Genomic DNA, 21,653 nt, shown 5'->3' on the forward strand with positions numbered 1-21,653 from the left:
AAATGCTATTGCTTTAAACTGAACAAAGGTAAATACAATGAAATGACCTCTAACGCAGCCATTCTGGAGTAGTCTAGTTTGAGCATTCAAGGGTGATTTGTCTACACAATGGGACTGTGAGGGAAAAATCAGATTTCTAAATTTCCAGTGGTAACTGAAGCACAAGAAACATCTTCAAGCCTTAGGGAAAAAATCCCATGGGGGAATAGACCTAGTCCCACACCACCACCTTTCAGCGAAAAGCAACAAGCACAAGGGGAGGGGATGTTTCTGATCAAACACTACAAGAATCAAGACCAAACCGGTAAGAACTGCAGAGTAGCATTAACACTGGATTTAAAGTTCCAGGTAAGTTTAAAGCTCATTCAAAACATTCTTCAGGTGATACAGCAAACGACGGATCAGCTTCTCCTCTGCTCTGACATGGTTAGCAGATGTGACAGCTGTCACAAATTGTTTGTCCCCCGCCCCTGCTATTATAAAAATGACAAGAGCAGACATCCGCCTCACTGCAGACAGGAGGATCTGTTCTGTAATTTACAGAGGAACAAGGCAAAGCCTGTACCGTGACACACTATCATTCTTAGTGTTACTTGAACAGCAGCTGACGAGAACTAGTCGAGACTCACAGGTTTTGTGCACGCTGCAGCACGGGGCAGGGGCGGGGGGGGGGGGGGTGTGTAAGCTTAAGTACAAGTTAACAAACAGCACTTAGCTTATCTCAAGAAGAGACTTGACCACTCTCTCAGCAGATGCCTGAGCTGTAAATCATGTTATGTATTATAGCCCTAAAAGTATCATTAAGACAACTTGAAATAGTTTGTATTAGATAAGAAAATTTTTGGCTTGCAGCTATATAGACAAAAACATCTTACAGTCCTGTGTGCATTCTGTATCCATCTGAAAAGCCTCCAGCTGTGTTTTACAAGGGCTAAAGTGTCTCATAAAAACACACCCAAAAGCCTTAAACTCAAGACTAAGTTGATAAGTTGTCTGTAAGAATTTAAGGTCTGAAGCTGAACTTTATTTACTTTTGCTCCTCTGTCACATTCTGGTTTCTTGGCATAGAAGGGTTATGAAACTATAACAACAGGGTAGAGTGTGAGGAAAGTAAAGTTGTTTTTTGTTGATGCTCTGGTGAACTGTCACACAGGACTACTGAGTCTGGGGAGGGGAGAAGCATCTGAAAACAAATCATATTTATAGGGTTGGAGCGTTTGGGGTTTTGTTGGGCAGTGGGGAGCAATTCTGAGTTTCACTCATTGGTATTTAAGATTTGCACCACTTTCACTGGTTTTGATTACCAATCAGTCTTCTGTTCAACTATGAGCTTTAAGTTTGCCAGGAGAAGGGTAAGCAGACTAAAACCTCGAACAAGAAAGGGAGTTCTCTGGGCATGCATTTGTCTTGGTCTCTTCTGCTCCAAACAGCGTACAAGATATCCACCTCAATTTTGACTTTCAAAAGGAAATCAATACATGTCACTGAAGAATAGGTAATACAAGTAGGACAGAGAACTGAGGATATTGGAATCAACGGATCTCTGAATGCTGTTACCTGAAATACTGTGACAAGGTAGAAACTGAGCAAGAGCAGAATATTTAACCAGACTGCTTCCCCTGCCCCATGTCCGCATTTCACACACCCCTGGCGCCATATGTTTAGCCTATGTAAATTTAAAAGCCCAAAACTAACCAAGCAGAATATTCTATGATCAACCCAGGCTATGCCTGCGCTACAATTCAGTGTTCGAAAAGCTACCCTACCACAGTGGTCTCCTGAGCCCTGTGCTGTTGCAGTCACTGTTTTTGATACAAACCAGATCTGAGAATTCCACACTCCAACTTTTCCTCTGGCTAAAGGATGTTCTCATTGCTTTCTAGCAATTTCAAGTGGCTTGTTCTTTTTGGAGCAGTTTTGACGGGAACGGGTCTTAAATGAGAAACTTTGAAGAACCAAGTCAGGGAGGGGAGAAACAACCTCTGCAACCTGGGTCAGAACTGAAATTGTAAGCAATAAAGTCACTCCATCCAGGAAAGGTTAGTACTGCTCGAGTTGGTTTGAGAGCTGCTGTCAGGTTTGGTAGACCTGCCCACAGACAGAGGAAGGCCGTATACAGGACAGAGGGCCATGCTGAGCAGTTCTTTTCAACCCGAAGGGCCAGATATAGAAAACAAGACACACCGGGCTGGCTTTCTGTAGAGCCTACTAGAGCCAGAGAGAAAGCAATCGAAACTCATGGACAAAATAAGTGTTTTGATGCTAACTTTAGTAAGTAAAGTTTTCCAAATAAAGGCAATTGCATCCATATTTAACAGCTGTTAGAGATACACATTTAATTGCATTATATAAGGGGTGCTTCATATTCCAGAGAAAACATTTCAAGTGTTTTAGTTCTACCTGTTTGGAATCCAGACTTTCTCCCTAGAAGATACTCCAGTTGACAAAAGGGCCTTGTTCAGATATCTGGGATCAACTGAATACATTTATTTAAAAGCAATTTTAAATATTAAAAAAGTAGAAATTAACACATACAGTACTCAAAAACTGTCACATTAAATACATGTGAATAGACATGTGTACTGATGTTTTACCTTAACATTCAATGAGAAGTCAAGATTTTAACTAGTGGCATGACCAGATCCGATTTCTGTACACGTTGATGTACTATGTAATAAAAAAATAAATAGCAACTGTTGTTCAACAGTAAATAAGACATCATCTGCAGAGCATACTTCCCCCTCTGGGGGCACCTTCCCCTGCCCCTCCCCCCAACCCCTTATCAGCTAATTTTCCATAAAGATTTAGACTTTCCAAATACTATGTCATATACAAAATTGTAGACAGTGGCTCACTGAGTTCAAATATAATACTGTACTTAAACTCAATCAATATCATACATTTTCAGATTTCTTATGACCCACAATAAGCCAGAATAAACAGAACTATTGTTCCCGATGGAACTCATTTAATTTTATAAAATGCATATGTATACTATTTTAAAGAGCGTAGAAAAGAATAGACATTTGACTCTACATAATTTTACATGCCTAGGTTTTCTTTATATGATTTGCTTTTATCAGTTTATTTCAAGATGACTTAAAAATACAATTGACCACAAAAGTGAATAGGTTTTGTTCTTTAATGCAACTTAAAACATTGTAGTAATGGATAAAATGGAATGCTAAATAAATGCTAAACCTGACTTCCTTTCCATAAAAAACAGAATAAAGTCTGAAATACTGGAGCTGGTAATACTGAAGATTAGATGCCAGCAGGCTTGCTTGCTCATTGCGTAATTTTTTTTTTTTAAATAAACTTTTGTTATAAATGATAAAACCATTAACAGTTGATGAATGTTTTGCATTTTTTCCATGTGGGGTTTAGACTGATATTTGTTTCTATATTAATCACAAACAGAATTAAATATTCACTGACTACAGTCTTGTAAAACTGAATTAAAAATGAAAGCCCTCAGAAAGTCTGAGATGTGCTTTTATGAAATGAAAATCTTTCCATGCAGCCAAGACAATCTGCTTTGAAATAGCAGTACTAGGTACTGAAGCCAAAAAAACATTTAAAGCAAGTAATACAAAACTACATATGAAAGTCATGGAACCTGCTACAGACAAACTATGGGAAAAACATAACTTCATTATGTTTCAGAAGTTAAAAAATGATGTTTAAAGTGACATAGGAAATGAAAGTTTCCAGTAATACATTTAAGTGTTTTCTGGCAATGCAACTTTATACCAACTTTCAAGAAACCTCAGGTCAAATGCAGCCTTCCAAAGATTTTCTTAGAAATTAGCTTTATAACAGTATATCTGTTACTTGGTGCTTTGAATTAAGACTATTACACTCGCAGTTTAGTGAACTCTACTAAAACCAGCCTGATACTTGTGATCTGAGTTCTATCATTAACAGCCTGATCGAATGCATGAGACGTCATCTTAACTTCCACTTTTTAGAGCAATTAAAAATAATTTAAATTTATCCTTATATCACCACTTAAGAAATTTTATTTTAGGTAACTAACTTTTAGCAAGGTTGAAGACAGAGGAAAAAAAAACCCACAAAATCATTTTTCAAAGAGCCAATTTAGCTATAAACAAATACTGTTGCAAGCTCACATTAATCTGAATAGCAATTAAGTTAAAATGTTCTTTTCCTCAAATGTAGCTATATGACTACAGTACTACTTTTGTACAAAGGCAGGTTTCAAGTAAGCGTCTAAATGCATGCATAATGTCAACAGTTAACATTTTCTAGAAGTCCTTGGTTACTAAGAATTCAGTGAAAGAAACCAGCAAATTTCACATATATCTACTAAAGAACAATATGACTAATTTTCATTAAAATAAGTTTTCGAATGAAATAAATTTGTAACTTTTTATAGTGAGGTAATATCACAGGGGAACTGCAATCACAGTTTGGCATAGGTCCACATAATATAAACATGAAATGCTGTATGCACACCATAAAACATTACTGTTATCTGTAAAGTCAGTGAATATTTGTCTTCATAATTACACTTAACTGAGCACTATATTAAATAAATACCAAAGTGGGTTTCATAGCTGTAAACTGCATACACTTATAAACTGCAGACTGATTTTTAAATTGTCCGAAACCATTCACTCATTCTAACTTTCTGCTAATTGTATATTGAAAATACCGAGTTATTAGGAACAGTCATTTCTGTACAGTTACATGGTTGACGGAGACCACCTATGTTTGGAAAGCTGGCAGTTCATACGTATTTTTAACAGCATAAACAGAGATGTAAGTGCTAGATGCCAAGGATGGCTTCAACGAACCCAATAAGGCGTGCCAGGTTCCAAGGCTACCATAATACTGGCAAAGGCAGAATAACACAGTATATTTACAATACATATAATTCAACCTCATGAGGTGAAACTTAAATGAATTCTTAATTTGTAACAGCAGCTATATATACAATTGTGCACAGGATTACAGGGAGGCAGCAGCGTTTGCTTTTGCTAAAAAGCCCGTCTTGCATGAAGAATGTGCAATGCTCAAGTTTAGGATTTTTTGTTTGTTTGTTTTTTCTAGTCTGACAGAATGTGCACAAAGGACACTGGAAAGACCCCTTTCCTCTCTGGCTGTCCTTCGATGTGGCCAATCTGCAACACAGGAGAAAAACGTACATATATATATGTGTGTGTGTGTGTGTACAGAGTTCATAGACTGCATTTACTTCATTCAAAAGCAGCAGAACTGCGTGGATCCTACAGAGCATTTGCAAGTTCTTGGACAGTTTAAAGCAGACCTTAGTTAATATTTGAATTTGCATAACAGAACAAAGTAAAACCATACAAACATGTTATAAATAAGACAAATTAAGCCAACTAAATCTAAACAGAACAAAACAACTACAATTGAATATGGAAACCTAAAAGAGCTACATAGATCACTGAATTTCAAGAATCTCACCAAAACAGAAGCCTTATTTTCTTGCCTGATGTATCTTGCTACTGCAAGTTAGTCTATGTCTTTCAAACCCGTTCATCTTAGTTAACTGGGTAAATCCTAAACATCTCACTTAAGGGAAATGTCTGCTACAGTTGTTAAGTTACTTACGATAATCTGCATGCTTCACTTAAAAGTGATAAAGGCCCAGCTATTTTCTCATTGAATTAGTATGATTCCTAATGATTTATGTGCAAACTAGTGTTTATAACAAATCACAGTATCATTTAAGTATCCTTCATGTACAACTTCTTATGATTTGCATAATAATAATTTAAAAAGAAATAGCCAAGCAACTTTAAAAGGCTCCTTCTATATGAACTTCACTTGTTTAAAATGTATAATTATAAACAACTATCAGCTACAGTGCTGCTCACTACTTTCAGAATAATAGTGTACCTCCTTCCTCTTCCACAAGCTAACAAAATGGGAAGGGGAAACATGCAGGGCTGGCCATTTCCTCTTGTAGAGCCAAATTTTTGAAGCATATGAGTCAACAGCCTTCGTTTCCCTTCTCAGATACACTCAAACTGGAGCACTTCATGGAACTTGTCAGGCGTGTACCCAGGGATTTTAAAAAGCCACTTCACAAAACAGATTCAGCAACTAATAAAACCATGATCAGGGACTGGATGATATGGTTGATACACCAGCTTTTCACTGGGCATTGCTCTTTTGATACCATCTTCTCAGTTGAAAATCTTCCACACTTAAATCATGAGGGAGAGGAAACTGTGTAGCTAGAACCAAAACAGCAAGGGTTGCACTGCACTTAGATTAGGAAATCATAGGCAGCATTGCAGTAAGAAATTGTTTTAATCAAAATGAAATCTGTCTCATTTTCCCCAGTAATAATTCTTAGGTAGCGAAGTATGATGTAGCAGGGCTTTGGAGGCAAGAAGTAGAGTGCCTAGGGAGGGTTGGAGCCTTCAAGTGGGGTTGAGAAAAACCTGGTGTTGGCACTCAAGAACCAAAGACAATATGCAGTCCAGGGAAGGGAAAGAAAATATTAACTACCTCTCATTTAAGGAGGAAAACCATCAGCTCACAGCACCAATTATAAATAGTTTTTCAGACTTCCTGCAACCCCTGTAGGTATAACTTCACATTTCTGGTGAAATGAAGATAATTACATATCTCATTTTTCATGAAGGGTGTAAGCATGCTAAATGGAGTAAAAATCACCACTTCTTCATTTAATGAAAGGCTGGTGTGCATTCCAAAGAGTGACATATGTAAGTACGTGTTGTTATGAGCCAGCAATAAAGTCAAACCTAGTCAGGATGGTTCTAGCAGACTCCCAGGAAGAGACAGACCTTACCAGAGAAAGGGGACCTCCTCTCATATGAGTTTAAGGGCTGGATGTTAGCTCAGGAAAAAAAAACCAAACAAACCCAAAACAAACAAAATAAAAAAACACCACCCACAAACCAAAATAACAAGAAACTCCTCAAATTTGGAAAAAGAGGCTTTTAAAGGAAAGTCATACAGAAGTTATGTGGAACTATAAAAGGAAAAGATACATACCCACCACTCTTGGTCCTCTTCACCGGTTACAATAATTACTTCTCCTTCAACAAACGTGAGCTCATCATCATTATCTGCCTGACAGTCATAAATGGTCTTCACTCGCCTAACTTTGTTTTTCCCCTAAAAATAGAATGAAGTTTTAGACGAAGGACTTGAGGAACAGCAAAACCATACATATGATATCAATTTTGCCTTTTAGTTATGTTTTATTTTACAAGAAGGTGAAGACTACCAAATTGCTTTCCCTGCAATCAGGTACATAAAATCAAAAAACTCTGCTTCAACAATGTTATTAAAAAAAAAACAGAATGAAAAATTACCTACACAGGTGTAGGTTTTCTTTTTCTTAAGATTCAGAACTCCCAAGAGACTTTAACATGTAGTGCATGGCTTAAGTAACCTATGCTTCCTCCAGTAAAGAAAGTATAAATAACATCTTTACATTGTTCTAGTCCACAAACACCCTCTTTTTCCTTTAATACATACTTCATTAAAAAACCCACCATGAACAGAAAATGAAATCCAGTCTCCTCTCAATGTTACAAGAGAGGTAAGGGCTGAGGAAAATTCTGCACTGAATTCCCAGTATTCCTTACAGTTTTGGTTTTGGATCTAGTGCAAAAATACAGTATCCTTTCATTTCAGATCTGCTTATAGGACTGGAAATTATTTTTTGAGTGATTTGCTCATCCAGAATGTTAGCAATTTCTTACCAAAAGAATGGCAGTGCTATTCTGTGATGATAATTCACAATAGATATTCTCGCAGCTCTACCATTCTGAGGCCAAGTATTTTCTAGGTCATGCTTTGCTGCATACTGATAATTCATATGAAAAAGCCTGAGCCATGGACTCATCCCTGAACATATGTTTCTCACGGCAGGGAAAATGCTTTAAATTATTTCCAAATAGAGTAAGGAAGCAATATTCACAGCAAAACACTCCTGCTACTTTATATTCCTGTATTTTCATACCCACACTTCAAAAACTACATTTCCTTCTTTGAACAGAAGTAGTCAGATAACAAGAATGCAAAAAAACAAGAAGAGCACAAAGAGATGAGAAGCAGAAGGACTATGAAGGAAAAAGTCAGCAGGTTTAGAGGAATTTGAGCCAAAAGTAACTTCACAGAGGAAATTTCCTAGGGAGCCTTCTCTTTGCTATTAACCTACCCACTTAAAATACCTCCAGGTCTTGGCAAAAAAAAAAAAAAATTCCCTGCAGATGAACAGCAGAACAGACACACAGCAAAGAGCGTTCATACTAAACTCAAGGTACAGAAAAATAACAATTCTAGAGGGATCTAAGGGACAAAGCAGTTGGCACAACAACGTAAAACTAAAAAAACCCCATACTCAAGACAGATGACCAGAAATACCTGAAGTGAAGTTCATGAGAGATCAAAGGATTTTTTACAGCAAGGATTTGCTGCAGCAAGAAGTTACTTCAAAGAATGCTTTCTCTCTTTTTTAAACAAATTAATGTAATTTGAACAAAACTCTCAACTATCACTAGGGATTGGAATTCAATATTAATGGGTATTTGGGGCCAGTCCCAGCTTTCAACTCCAGAGAACCTTTACAAACTAAGAACACTTCCAATCGATACCCTGGTGATGAAGGGAAATAACTACTTCTGCCAGATAAAACTTGTCTCATTGAATAAAAAGACTACGGAAAGTTAAATTCCTCTAAACTTAGAGAACTGCATGCAACTCAGCTTGTAAGAACACATGAAAAATGATGGAAATTGCTCCTGGTTCCTTCTGATTAGTACCACAGATGACATTTTAATATTCTATTTCTTTCACTTAGGAGAGCAGTAAAAAGATAATTCAAGTCTGAGGTGTATTTAATCTTGGGAAGGTTTAAAAAAGGATGGATCTGAAGAGACTATATATTTTCCAGAATACAGTTTGGGGCACTGGTGTGTAAAGAAATAGAAGCAATTACAGGAAATGTAATCTGCAACTATAAAACAAATATCACCCAGCCCACCCCCAACTCCTTGTATCCAATATTAGTACTTATTAAAAAGAGACTTTAATGCTTAAGACTGAATAATAACCAGCTGCTGTGGTCATTAATAATCCCTCCATGTTCTTATTTACGTTCAACTTTTTTTTTTCTTTAAAAAGAAATAATTTTGTCTCCTTTATATAAAACTCACAAAAGAACACTCAAGTGCTCAGTATTATTTTAGAAGCACTCAGAGCAAGTTTCATTTTTCTAAAAATATCCTTTCAACTCCTTACATATTAACAGCATAGGTATTTTTACCTAATAATTCTGAACAATTGATTTTCTAAAAGTTCCAATAAATTTGTGCTCATCTATTTAGTGGCTAAATAGTCAAACCCAAGAGTGAAGTACCCACAAGTACTACTGGCTGCTGTCATGGGTCTTACGGTTGCACTGTGATGTAGCATTTCACCAGTTTGTGTGGAGAAGATAGAGCCAGAGGATGAAAATGGAGGCAAGATACATTTAAGAGGAATTCCTGCACATTATTACTTGAGCAAGAAAGACTGCAGCGAACAAGAAGAGATACACGTGTGCATGCAACTATGTGTAGAAAACTGGAAAGTAATTATCACAGATACATCACAATTTTGATCACTGTAAAACAGTGGAACAATTTAATTTACTGCACATATGAAAATGGCTGAATTTGGAGAACACTGAATTCTTCCTCAGAATTTTTCTGTATAAAGTGAAAGTTTAAAAAAAACCAAACCAAACCAAACAACTAATCCACTATTTCCTTCCTTTCCTTATTAAAGTGACAAATAGCTGAGAATGTCCAGCATTATTTGTCAGCTTATATTTAAAAGTACTTAAATAAACAAATCGTAGTTGCAGACACCTTTTGATCAGATCTCTGTACTATTTTATTTCATCTCCAGAACACTCAGGAAGCCCAAGCAACAACCCTGTCGTTCTCAGTCAGGTAGGAGCTTACAGACAAGTCCATGAGAGAAGCCAAGCAGAGTGATGGCTTCAGAGAAAGAGTGTTCTTTGACTACAAGAACAGAAGTCTCATTTCTTTTTACATAAGCGCTTTGCATAGCCAATTTGACAAGCAAAACCCTCTCCTTTTTGATGTATTCTTAATGATGAAAATCTTGAGAGCTTTGGAGTTTCATAAAATTATTTCAATATACATATGCATGAAGAATCCTCTGTTGGATGGAAATTGCACTGGTTAGCAAGATGAACAGCAAGATGAATCGGGGGTTGAACAAGGAGACTTGGAATCGAGTTATAGTTGCAGCTCTGCTACTACACACCATCCAGCAATGTCAATTTTGCCACTTCAGAAATATATCTGAACCTTTGTTAACCACTTAAGTACATCAACATTAAATACTCACGACAGGAACATTTACTAGTTTGTCACAGTTGACTTTAAATTTATCTACTGACAATAGGTGCTAACATTCTTTCTTAAAGATACAAAAATCAAATACATAAATATTCTAGTAATCTAAGGCAGACAAAGCAGTGAGCAAAGACAGCAAAGAAAACTAGCAATCAATTCAGAAGTATGACTGGCACAGATAAAAATGCCCAAGTTCCCTAATAAATCTAAATACACTGTCATGCTCCCAAGACTATTGTTTTATGTTACTAGCATTTGTTTCAGCATGCAAGAGGCCTTGTAAACCCCCAGCATTTGCTGAAGCTGCTTGGGAGCACAAAAAGACCTCCTCATTCACCATCCTAGCCCATAAAGTTATGTTGTTTTGTGTGTATAGCTCAAGGGTGGGTTTTGGTTTTTTTGCACAGATAGTCCTACAGTAACTTCAAAGCCTTCCATGGATACTTTCAACTAGCTGGAATAATACCTACCATATTTATTTTCCTGGGAAGTGGCACAGGGGTTTCTGGCAGGGTATGTGTTATGTCATTAGACTCTTCAGATGCTTGCCTTTGGACGGTGTCTCTAGATTGTACATTTGGAGAAGGATCTAAGGAGTGAGATTTTTGATTTGCCTCTGGGGGCTGAGGCTTCGGTGATGCTTCTCCACCTTGAGTTTTAGCCAACAGCTCTCCTAGCTGAGGTTTTGGAGGAAGGTCCTTCATTTGCGGCTTTGGAGGTAAGTCTCCAAGTTGTGGTTTTGGTGGCAAGTCTCCTAGCTGAGGCTTTGGGGGTAGTTCTCCAGGCTTTGGGGGTAAATCTCCCACTTGAGGTTTCTGAGTTAATTCCAGAGGCAGAGGCTTTGGGGGCAAGTCTCCAGGTTGTGGCTTCTGTGGTATATCAATGGACAGTGAGGGCTTCTGAAAGATTTCCGTGTGCTGATGGGATTTATCTATTGAAAGATGATGACTGGTTTCTATTTTTCTTAGTGCCACTAAAAGAAAAGAGCATAACAATGGTTTTTCACAATCTCATCCTAACATTAAAGAACTTAGGCACGTATCAGAACTGTAATTGCGTAATGATCACGTTAACTGAGCCCCGATAACTGTCCATATGTCCTCCTAGTCTATGACCTCCTAGTCTATGACAAATGCCAGGTAATACATCTTTACTTAACCCTCTTTCACTGAGATCTCATTTCATTGCTCCTAATGGAGCCCACAAGTGCTTAATCCAACAGCTACTCAGTGTCAATTTATAGATTAACTACTTAAGGTGAAATAAACTGATTGCTTTTTGGGCCTAAACCAAAAAATAAATATACGAAAAGATGTATTTTGCAAAACAACCTATCAACCCACTGATGTGACTGCAATGAAAATTCTCTTTAATGCCAATTATTAATATACACAGTTGAACTCCACACAAAAAACCCAATGAGTCTCAGGATTAGTACTTGTAAAATCTTAAAGAAGAGAGCGAGTGAGCATGTATGTCTATACAGTGTATAGAATAAACGGTATTACAGACATTCAAACTAAAACTAATAAAAAAAATTGTAAATATTTACAATTTAGTAAAGATTAGAAGTATTAAACGCGCATATTTTGCAGGTTTTATGGAAGGAAATTGAAAACAGCTTTTGAAATAGTTTTTTGTCAGTGTCATGCATTCATTCTACTGCTAAGTTCCCTAAGAAAACCTGACTGAAATCTACCCTAAAAACAAAACCAAACCCCTAAACCAAACAACTCTGTATTAAAGCAGATGAAGGGGACAGGAGAGAAAAAAGTTACGACCCATGATGAAAGAAACACATCTTGACTAGAAGCAATAATTTCCTATTGTATTCAGCATTGCTTTAGTATCATGTAATACCAGCCAAAAAGATGGCCTGACATTTTACTATGAAAGCAACAATACTTGATTTGGGTATCACCTACTGCAATAGCACTTCCATGTTATATTTATGGTTATTTATAGCAAAAAAGGAAAACTGTGCATAATTTCCATGAAAGAAATTGTATAGCTACTATCAGATACCTCATTTAAAAAAATATCTGTGTTGATACTTGTATATGGCTTTGTCTCCTAGACTTACCTAGTAGCAAATGTACAAGCACTGATCGCCCACACTGGTTTGAGGCTTAAGTAAATGACATGAAAAAACTGCTAGTAGCCCTTATCAAAGTGCTTTGATTGAGCCCATCTTAAATGTTCACCTATATAATTTTAAATCAAGGAAGCGTTGACTTTCTTTGCAGTGGTACCCCATTGTGTCATTGGTGCGTCTTTCAAAAGATGATACCATAATAACTGTAATTTAATAAAGTTGAAATTTCACATTTGTATTTCCTGTTAAAATGATTTGCATTCTCAATTTCGGTCATCTAGCTTCAGAAGTTTGGACAGGTGTAAATTCCTGATCTTCAGGCTCTATAGTGATCACCCACTCATAAAGATATAATGTATTTTTGATGGATTCTGTATCAGACTGAGCTAGAAGGTAGGTCTACTTTCAACTTTATAGTCAACTGCTGCAAGAATTCAAAAAACTATATGAAACCTGCTGTATGAGTTTAAAGAGAGACTAGAAAAAAGTGTTTCTAAAAAGAAAGGGCCATAAGGTGTTCACTGGGATGATGGTCTCAGCAAGTTCGTCACCAATATATAAGCGAGCATGTAACAGTACCTGATTCTTTTCAGAGTATTTATACGGACAACTACCCTGATCGCCAAAACGTGGCAATGAACACAACACACCTCAAGGGTATCAAGAAATTGGACTTATGGATATTAGGAAGAAAAAAGACTTTACCAACGAGAGTGGTCGAAGAAGTGGGAGCCCAGAGAGGTTATCCACGGAGATACTCAAAATGCAACTGGATATGGCCTTGAGCAACCTGCTCTCATGTAAAAAAGTTAGCCCTGCTCTGAGTGGTGGATTGGACCAGCTGACCTCTTGAGGTCTCTTCCAGCTTCAGTTAGTTTATGATTTTTTTTTTTTCTTTCTTCCTTATGTTCCATAGATCTAACTATTTTTTTAGTTTAATAAAAACCTTCCCTATCTTCCAAAATCCTTTTAGTTTTGCTGAAGTTTCATGGTTTGTGGCATTTTAGAAATAATGCTGAAAAGATTCATATATTTAAAACAAGTATCTATTTTCGCACACATTTAAAAGATATCATTATGGGAATACCCACAAAAAGAACACTTACCTTTTTGAGGTAGTTTGGGAAGAACTCTAGGGCCAAGTGCAGTCTTTGCAGTCCCAGTGCTAAATCAACAGAAGAGAATTATTAGTGCTTACAACAATTATATACTTTTTCTTTTCCTTTTTTTTTTTCCCCTCTACACATCTATAATCTAAAAATTCCCCATTTATTTTGCTTCTTTTGTATAACCAACTTGTCATCTTGTCTGTGGATCAATCCCCAAACTCAAAACACTATTAAGAATGAACTGCTTTTGCAGAGAAAAAGACATACAAACCCCACACAGCTTTTATGCTACAGGGCAGATTTATTCCACGAACTATGGTATGTGCAAAAATGTACTCTGAAAATAGGTGAAGCTGAAAGACCAGCTCAGTGGGCAGATTCTGATCATTAAGGAAAATTTGGTCTTTAAAGTAACTATACTGAATCATTCAAAAACATAGTATGTCCTTTGTGTCAGTGGTTTGAAGTTTTCTAGGACTGAGCCTACGCTTTGTAGCCTACTGCACGAGTATGATATTGTATTACACACAAACGGCAGCTGCATTAGGAGACAAAGTCTCTGCTACTCCAAGGAAATACTGATGATTGTGGGAAAACAACATGCTTTACTCTGTCAACCTGTGTTACAGCTGTGTTAGTTACTCATAGTGGTAAGCAACAATACAAGCAAGACAGTTGCAAGTAATTTAATTACAACATAAAAATCTGAGATGGTTGCATATTGCAAGAACTTTCTATCTATGCTTTCTGTTGTAGACAATTTTTTTCAGAATTAACGCCAGGCTGGCTCAAATTTGCAAACATGGCACGTGAGGGCAAAATATACTACAAGCTTCAACAAAAAACCACCAAATTTCTTCCACCAAAACCACACCCAAGTCACTTTTATAGAAAATGACTGTAGAAGAAGAAAGCCAATTGATTTAAGGCATAAAAATCAAACAATAAATAATAAATAATCACCTAAAAATAATTACTCAAAAAACAAGTAAAAAGAAGAACGAGTGCGGAAGTTGCCAGAATATGTTCAACGGAGCAGAGTCTTCTGCATCGACAGCCTTGATTCTGGTGTTATTTGTCTCTGAAGCTAATGTTTCAAAACAAGTATGATGAAACACTTTTATCTTATTCCTAGGGTTTTTTTAAATAGTCAAAATATATCATGACACAAAACTGAAAGAACAGCCAAGCTCAATCTTGATTCAATAAGTAATTACCTCGGCCTTTATCTAATGTCATCAAGCACGAGTGTCACACTTTTACCCTTGTCTTACAAGTATCAAGTATGGCACCAGCTCGTTGTGCTGAAGAACATCGCCACTTTTTCCCTGAATATCCAGTGCCACCTGGTTGGATTCAGCAAACATGGCAAGTCAGCTGTGCTACCAACACCACGTCCACTGCCTGTCCTGACAAGGCAGATCACAGACTGAGGAGTGTCCAGAAACTCTACCTACACATCTTCTACCGTGATTTGTTTGACGTTACACATCCATCTCCCGTCATGGCCTGATCATGCACACTTGCGGTCATGCAAGGTCTCCGTCATGTTGCCTGAGGCACACATTTATTAGAATTACCATGCTTTGAACTTCAGGAGCTTGGAATCACAACACTGATAAAGGAGTAATGAAGTGACAGGAATGTATGGCTATCCTTACTACTTCAGTTATTGAAAAAGACACTTGTAATGTACTGACCTGATGAACTACGAGCTAAAAGCAGTTTGTGTTACTACAGACTGTGTCAGCACATAAGCTCGACAGACTGGAAAACAGTTAAGCTGGAAGACTGAGATTAATTCTCTCTCTTATAGAGCTATCTTCGATGCCAACCTGTACCGAGTGACACTTCTGCAGCTAAAGGCATGAGACCTCACACTGAAATGGATAAAATGAAATGCCAGGAGACATGAAAATAAAACTTTTGTCCTGCTGGACTGCAGTCTGAGGCAACATTCCCCAGCTCAGAGAACACTTCTGTAGGAGCAGTAGATAGATTCTGGTACAAGTCGTTCTGTCCATCCTGCTGAAAGGATGAATTGTGTATGGACAGCTATGAACAAAGCGTAGGAGGCTCAATGAAGCCAAAGTATTTGTATGGCAGTAAGGCATGCAGAAAACTAATGAAGAAGCATAGCCTGGATTTTTATTCATATGAAAGACAATTTTTTTCTAATTTACAAATTAGTTATGTTTACATAAATTTTCATCTTTGCCTTCATACACACAGATTTTACCTTGACTGCTGAGACATGCCCTCAAACTTGTTTGCAGCCTTAGTTGAAGGTGGGCCCAAATCATTACCTGAGGTGAAAAAAGCACAATTAAAAAAAAAAAATCATTAGGATAACTTAAAAATAATCAGCAGAGGGTGCAACTTAAAGTGAAGTACACATTCTTCCAATTATCCTCTATACAACATGTCTAAAGATTTTGAAGATCATTCTTTAATAATGATTTTGCAACTGAAAAAGCAGCAGGGACCATAATACTCCAACTTGACCTTTCATACAACACATTTTAAAACTCACTGGTAGCTCACATCTGCTGGCAAGGAAAGATTTAGTGACATTGTTGAGTTACTGCTGCAGGGCATTTGTTTTGAATATCGTATTTCAATTTTCTCTGAATAGAAGGAGACCCTGCAGGCCAGTATCAAATAAATTTATTGCAGATGTTTACATTTTACTTTATGACGCACATCATCTCAAAACTGCCCTGAGTTTGATTTTAGTCACAAAACACCAGATTTCTAAGGATTGGTATTTTATCCTACATAAAGAATAGCCTTTACTGATTTAGTGACTAAGTAAGTTACCATAACCTGAATGTTAACCATTAGTAAAGAAAAGATCCTGGGTATGCTCAATTCTGTCAAAAGGCAGCAAAATCCAAACCCAAGTGTTTCTGAGCTCCTTCAGCAGAAGGCTCCTCTTTCATTAACCATCACCATTCCCAAGGTACAATTATACTATGTTGGTTTAGTGCCTTTTTCATTCCCCCTTCCCTCTTCTATTACAGCACGTCTAAACAATCTTAGAACCAACTTCAACAGCCATTAGTAAATTTTGTTACTGAAATAGATGTAAAGTGACATTTAACGATCCAAGAACACAAAATACTTCCCAGCCAAAAGAATGATGTATCTGCCTAGACACCATTCTTAGTGCATTGAAGTCTAAATGAAACAGCAGAAAAGGCTCATGCTGAACCTTGCTAAAAATGTTTACATTTAAAAGTAAAAAAAGAAGAAAAAAGGTAAGACAAACAGCAAACCCTTCACATATAGATCCTATGGATAAAGCAAGGAAAAATCTCTCATGGTTGCTATGGAAATCCAAAATAATCTAAATGACATTTTTAGAACATCTTTGAATAGTAACTTAATTTGCTTAGATATAAGCTAAGGATTGCTCTGCTTGAAACTTCAACTAATGCACAGATTAGAAAACAAATGCTGAAATTCAACATAACAAGAAATGTAACAGCACAGAAAAAAGCTTCTGAAAGGGAAAGCAGTGAACATCTGACAATATTCTTAAACCAAAACCACAAAGGCAGATACAAGAAACTCCCTCTTTTATAAACACAAAACTTAATACTTGCTTAAAATCCAAATGGACTTTGAAACAAGTTTTTGTACAGACCTCAGCTACGAAAAAGGGGAGAAGAGGCCCCTCTTCCATCCATGGAAGTTTAGTCTGCACCGTAGAGCAGGGAAGAGACAGAATAAGCAATGTTCTTCTCTGGCCCTGCTTTGAAAAGGCCTTCTACTGCTATAAGGTTCTTCAACTCCACACCTGCACCTTTCCCACATTTTCCTTTGCCTTTATCTGTTGTCTAATATTTTAAAAGAAAAGTTGTCACTAGCTCAGCATCTGTTCCTACCACACTTTTCATTCTAATAGTGTTGCATTATATAGTATTCTAGTATATGGTATTTTAGGTACTGTTTTGGACTTAAATATTTGGGCTTTTTAAAAATTTTTAAAGTCCAAGTTCTTCAAAATGTCTTTACTACCTCTGAAATAGTACAAGGCTGTTAGACTCCACAACATAGGAAACATTTTTTCCATATCCCAGATGTGTGAAAAGTAGAGAACTGAAAAGATTGCCATTATTTGTATTCCTTGAGAAAAAGACTTTGCCTTTCATTGGTCTCTGTACTTCTCTTCATATTAAATCCTAGATAAAATTACATATTCTACACATGAGTACTCCATGATTTACCACAGTTAACTCAATTTGCTGAAAAAAAAAAAACAAATGGTGCTTTTGGGCTTGCAAATTTTTTTTTTTTTTTTAGACTAGTAATTTCATGTTTATATTGGAACAGAGAGAGGATACTCCTAAGATATAAGTAGTGTATGGATGACCCCTATGTAAGCACTGGATTCCAGCTCAAAAGTTTACAGATTTATGGAAATCTTGCCACCAAGACTAAAATTATAGAACATTACACGGGCCTGAGATTTATAGCTACTAGGAGTTGACTGCATAGAGCAATGTTTATTGAAAAGAGGAAGAATTCGAGTAGTCTGGAAAATAGTTTCCAAAAAGTTTGTCAAAAACGTATCCTGTTAAAAAAAAGTGCTGTTTCTGTATAACTCCTGCAGGTAGAAGGATGCAAACCTATCAGTCTTTGTATATGTACAGACAACATCACAAAACCCGAAAACATATTAAGACAACACATCCCCACCAGCTAGGTGCGAACACTTTACAGGAGGGATTTGGCATAGAGCCCAAGGAGACAAGCTCTTCTGGCAATCAGGAGAACTACACAGGTTCATCGAGGTCTACCTGCCCCAAATCAAGATCCATCTAGATTAATGAGCTGGTCAGAACAGGATGAGGGGTGAGGAAGCAGATGCAAAGTAGATGCAGGAGATGAGGGGGCTGGGGCGAGGGCAGCCTGGGCAGCTAGGGTAGAGAGAGGGAGGCAGCAGAGGAGATTGAATTGGGCCCCAGGGGAGTGTGGAATATTTTCAGTTTTCTCAAGCGAGACTCAGATACAGAAGCCTGGAAGCTAGAGTGACAGAAGATAGAACTGTTGATTTATCTGAGCTGACGTTACATCAAGCTGCAATCATTGGAAAGCAAGCATCAGGTAAAAGAAACCAAAGATCATATATCATCCATCATAAAGGTTTTCCCCTGCCGTTTTGTTTTGCATTTCAAAACTCACCCCAAGGAATTGGGCCCTTATTCTGGGGTCCATGAGGTAGTGGGCTTGGTGGGTCAGAGAGGGTTCTTTTGTGTCCTGGGGGTGGGGGAGGTGGTCTCTTCTTGGAAAGAGTGGAGCTGCCACTAGAGGTTTGAGTGCTTAGAGGGAGGGTTGAAGGTGGGCCTGCAAAATAACAAACAATCTTCTTACAAATACATGTGCATTAACGTCAAAGCAGCACTGAAAAATTCACAGTCAGACCCACAGTGAAGTGCAGCAAAAGACTAAAATAAAAAGACAAGCCATGCCAAAACACTGTTTAGATTAAACGACACATTCACCACATTTTTAACCATCTTAGCTGTGGGAATATAAGCAACTTGACAATAGAATGACACGTGCACTTATGTTTACACAGGATTAATCACTCCAGGATTTCTAATTTTAGGCTTTTTTTTTTTTAAAAAAAAAAAAGCAGCCAACCCATGAAATCTTAGTTTTAAGTAATATTTAGCACGTGGGATTAAAATTACTATTAATTTATACCAGAATGAAATAGCTTTCTAGATGTTCTATTATGTGGGGATTTTTTTCCCCCTCCAGAGCAACCCATACGAATTCTGTTAATAAACTGGGGGGACAAGGGGAATAAAAATCTATCTACAAATTTTCCTTGCATTTTGAAAATAGGACTGTAAGCTTAGTAAGTTTTTCTGTAGTTATTTTCCCTTTTTTTCTGTGGCTTAAATACATCAGACTGTGCATTCTTAGAGCAATGCAAATTGTTGTATACAGTGTGTATAAAATAAACATCAGAAAAGCCCTTTCTGAGGCTGAGATTAGATACTTAACGGTAGCATTGCTTATAAGAGTTTACATGGTCGCCCCTACCCTTAAACCCTTTATTTCCCCCTGCATCAATATTGGCACAAGTAGTATTCAACACAATGCATGTTTTACAGGATATGGGAACAGATTCTGGTTAAAAGACAAAATAACCCAGAGGGTAGACAAGCGTCTTCCCTAATCAACTTCACCATTCACCTTCAAAAATGTCTTTAATAAGAAGCTCAAGGAAGCAGGCAGTGCAGGGTGCAAACATGCAGCGAGGGGACAACTGCTCAAGTCAGCTGCCATTACCGCCAAAAGAAATTACTTGTAACATTTATCTAAATTAGTTCTACATTAGGTTAGAATAGCTCTAAGGGGTTTGTTGTTGGGGTTTGGGGTTTTTTTTGTTGTTGATTTGTTGTTTTTCTTCTTAATCTAACCAACAAATAACACTTCACTGCAGTCATGATTTTGCAGTAAGTTTTGCATGTAAGAGAGCTTTGCCATCACAGGCTCTGGATAAATACAGAAAATCATCAAAGTTTTAAAGCAAAGTTTATTTATACCTGAAATTTCAAGTCTATCATCACACATTTTTGTAGCATTATAGAACCAACTTGCCTATTTTTGAAAACGTAACTTATTTGAACAGTATTTGAGACAAAATCTTCATTTTATTAATCAGCATATACCCTAACCTGCACACAGAACTAGAGCTACCTCTTTAAAAATATTTATTACCAGTCTCTATAGGTAGACTGAGAATTACCAAAGTCTGCATTCCTTCCTAAATTACTATATATCATAAAAGTATTAAAATCAGTGAAGAATAATCTTTGCTAAAATTCCTCAGATGAAATACTAAATATTGAAAAAAGTAACTTCAATTATCCTATAAGCATGTGTACATTTGCCAGATATTTTCAGTGGGTGACTTCCCTCTTTCTTAATGCCAAAGAAAAGGTTAATAAAACTGCCCATAATGAGTTAATGATTCAATCTATTCACTTCCAGATTCAAGCCTGGAAGGCCTTTTGCTGCTCAGGAGAATCTGTCAACCACAACCCCAGCAGGTATTTTAGGCCTGGCTTTCCATTAATTGCTTAGACTTGTAAGTCAAATTATGTATTTTGCAATTGTTCCTCTCAATTTACTTCCAAGTTCACAAAACCGTTAATTGACAAGAAGTCAAATGTTAGTGCAAATTAATGATTGTTCCCCAATTTGCATCCTTTCTCATTTTAATTTCTTCCTTGAGCTTAAGCAAGCAAGCTAATTGAAACTATGCATTGAAATGTTTCTGCCAGCAAAAATAAAAAACTTTTCTCATGCTAAGTTTTGCCTGACGATCCCCTAGACTTCTGCAAGTTATAAATTCTCTAGTTCACTTAAATAAATATGAATCAAAGGTTGTTCTATAAACCGTAAGTAACTCAGAGTATATCAGTATATGTCAGCATAGTATTTTTCTCTTGTCCTGACATCTCGAAAAGGAGTTACACGCCTCCAAAATGTATGCAAGTGGGAATGGCCAACACCACAGAGGTTCTGTCCTACCACCACCTAGTGTCCTGCTGTTTGTGCTGCACTCCAGTCTTACCACTCAACGCTAAGAAGGTCTCCAGCCCCGCCACAAGTGACAAACAATTCAAACTTGGCTTAAAGGGAAAAAAAGTGGAGGAAATGCATAGAAATAGTATTATGCGCTTATCACAAAAAAAAACCTTCCGACATGAAGTAAAATTTGTACTTTTTATTGCCAATAAAATGAAGAATCCTCCTCTACAAAAATAAAATTTAGTAGGATTAAAAACTCTTTAAATGTGGTTATATGGGTATATTTTTTATATTTCACACCAGTAGTGTATCTCCAGACATCACAGAAGAGGTGAAAAACATTATCACTTCACACCTGTCAAAAGTTCACATGGCATACAACAGTTACAGGGAAAAGGTGAAAAGGTGTTAAGGTATTAAAAATAGTGCATCTTTTCAGACTCCTAGCATTTGTTCCTATATTAATTTCATGGAAGGGTTCCTATATTA

General features: G+C 37.0%; 1 protein-coding gene across 4 annotated transcripts in view; it reads right to left on the minus strand.

The window, feature by feature from the left end:
* Positions 1–2,248: 2,248 nt before the first annotated feature.
* ASAP1 (ArfGAP with SH3 domain, ankyrin repeat and PH domain 1) overlaps positions 2,249–21,653 on the minus strand; it is a 191,763-nt gene continuing 172,358 nt past the window's right edge. For 3 of the 4 annotated variants that reach the window (XM_052787460.1, XM_052787459.1, XM_052787461.1), the window contains 6 exons: positions 18,798–18,959; positions 15,847–15,913; positions 13,605–13,663; positions 10,874–11,376; positions 7,021–7,143; positions 2,249–5,147 (listed from right to left, as the gene is read on the minus strand). In XM_052787460.1, the coding sequence (XP_052643420.1) occupies positions 5,073–5,147; positions 7,021–7,143; positions 10,874–11,376; positions 13,605–13,663; positions 15,847–15,913; positions 18,798–18,959 (989 nt within the window). In that variant the 3' untranslated portion in view covers positions 2,249–5,072. The remainder of the gene's footprint in view (positions 5,148–7,020; positions 7,144–10,873; positions 11,377–13,604; positions 13,664–15,846; positions 15,914–18,797; positions 18,960–21,653) is intronic. The other variant, XM_052787462.1, reaches the window with a different exon arrangement.

This window comes from Harpia harpyja, chromosome 5 (assembly GCF_026419915.1).
Source record: "Harpia harpyja isolate bHarHar1 chromosome 5, bHarHar1 primary haplotype, whole genome shotgun sequence".
Lineage (NCBI taxonomy): Eukaryota > Metazoa > Chordata > Aves > Accipitriformes > Accipitridae > Harpia > Harpia harpyja.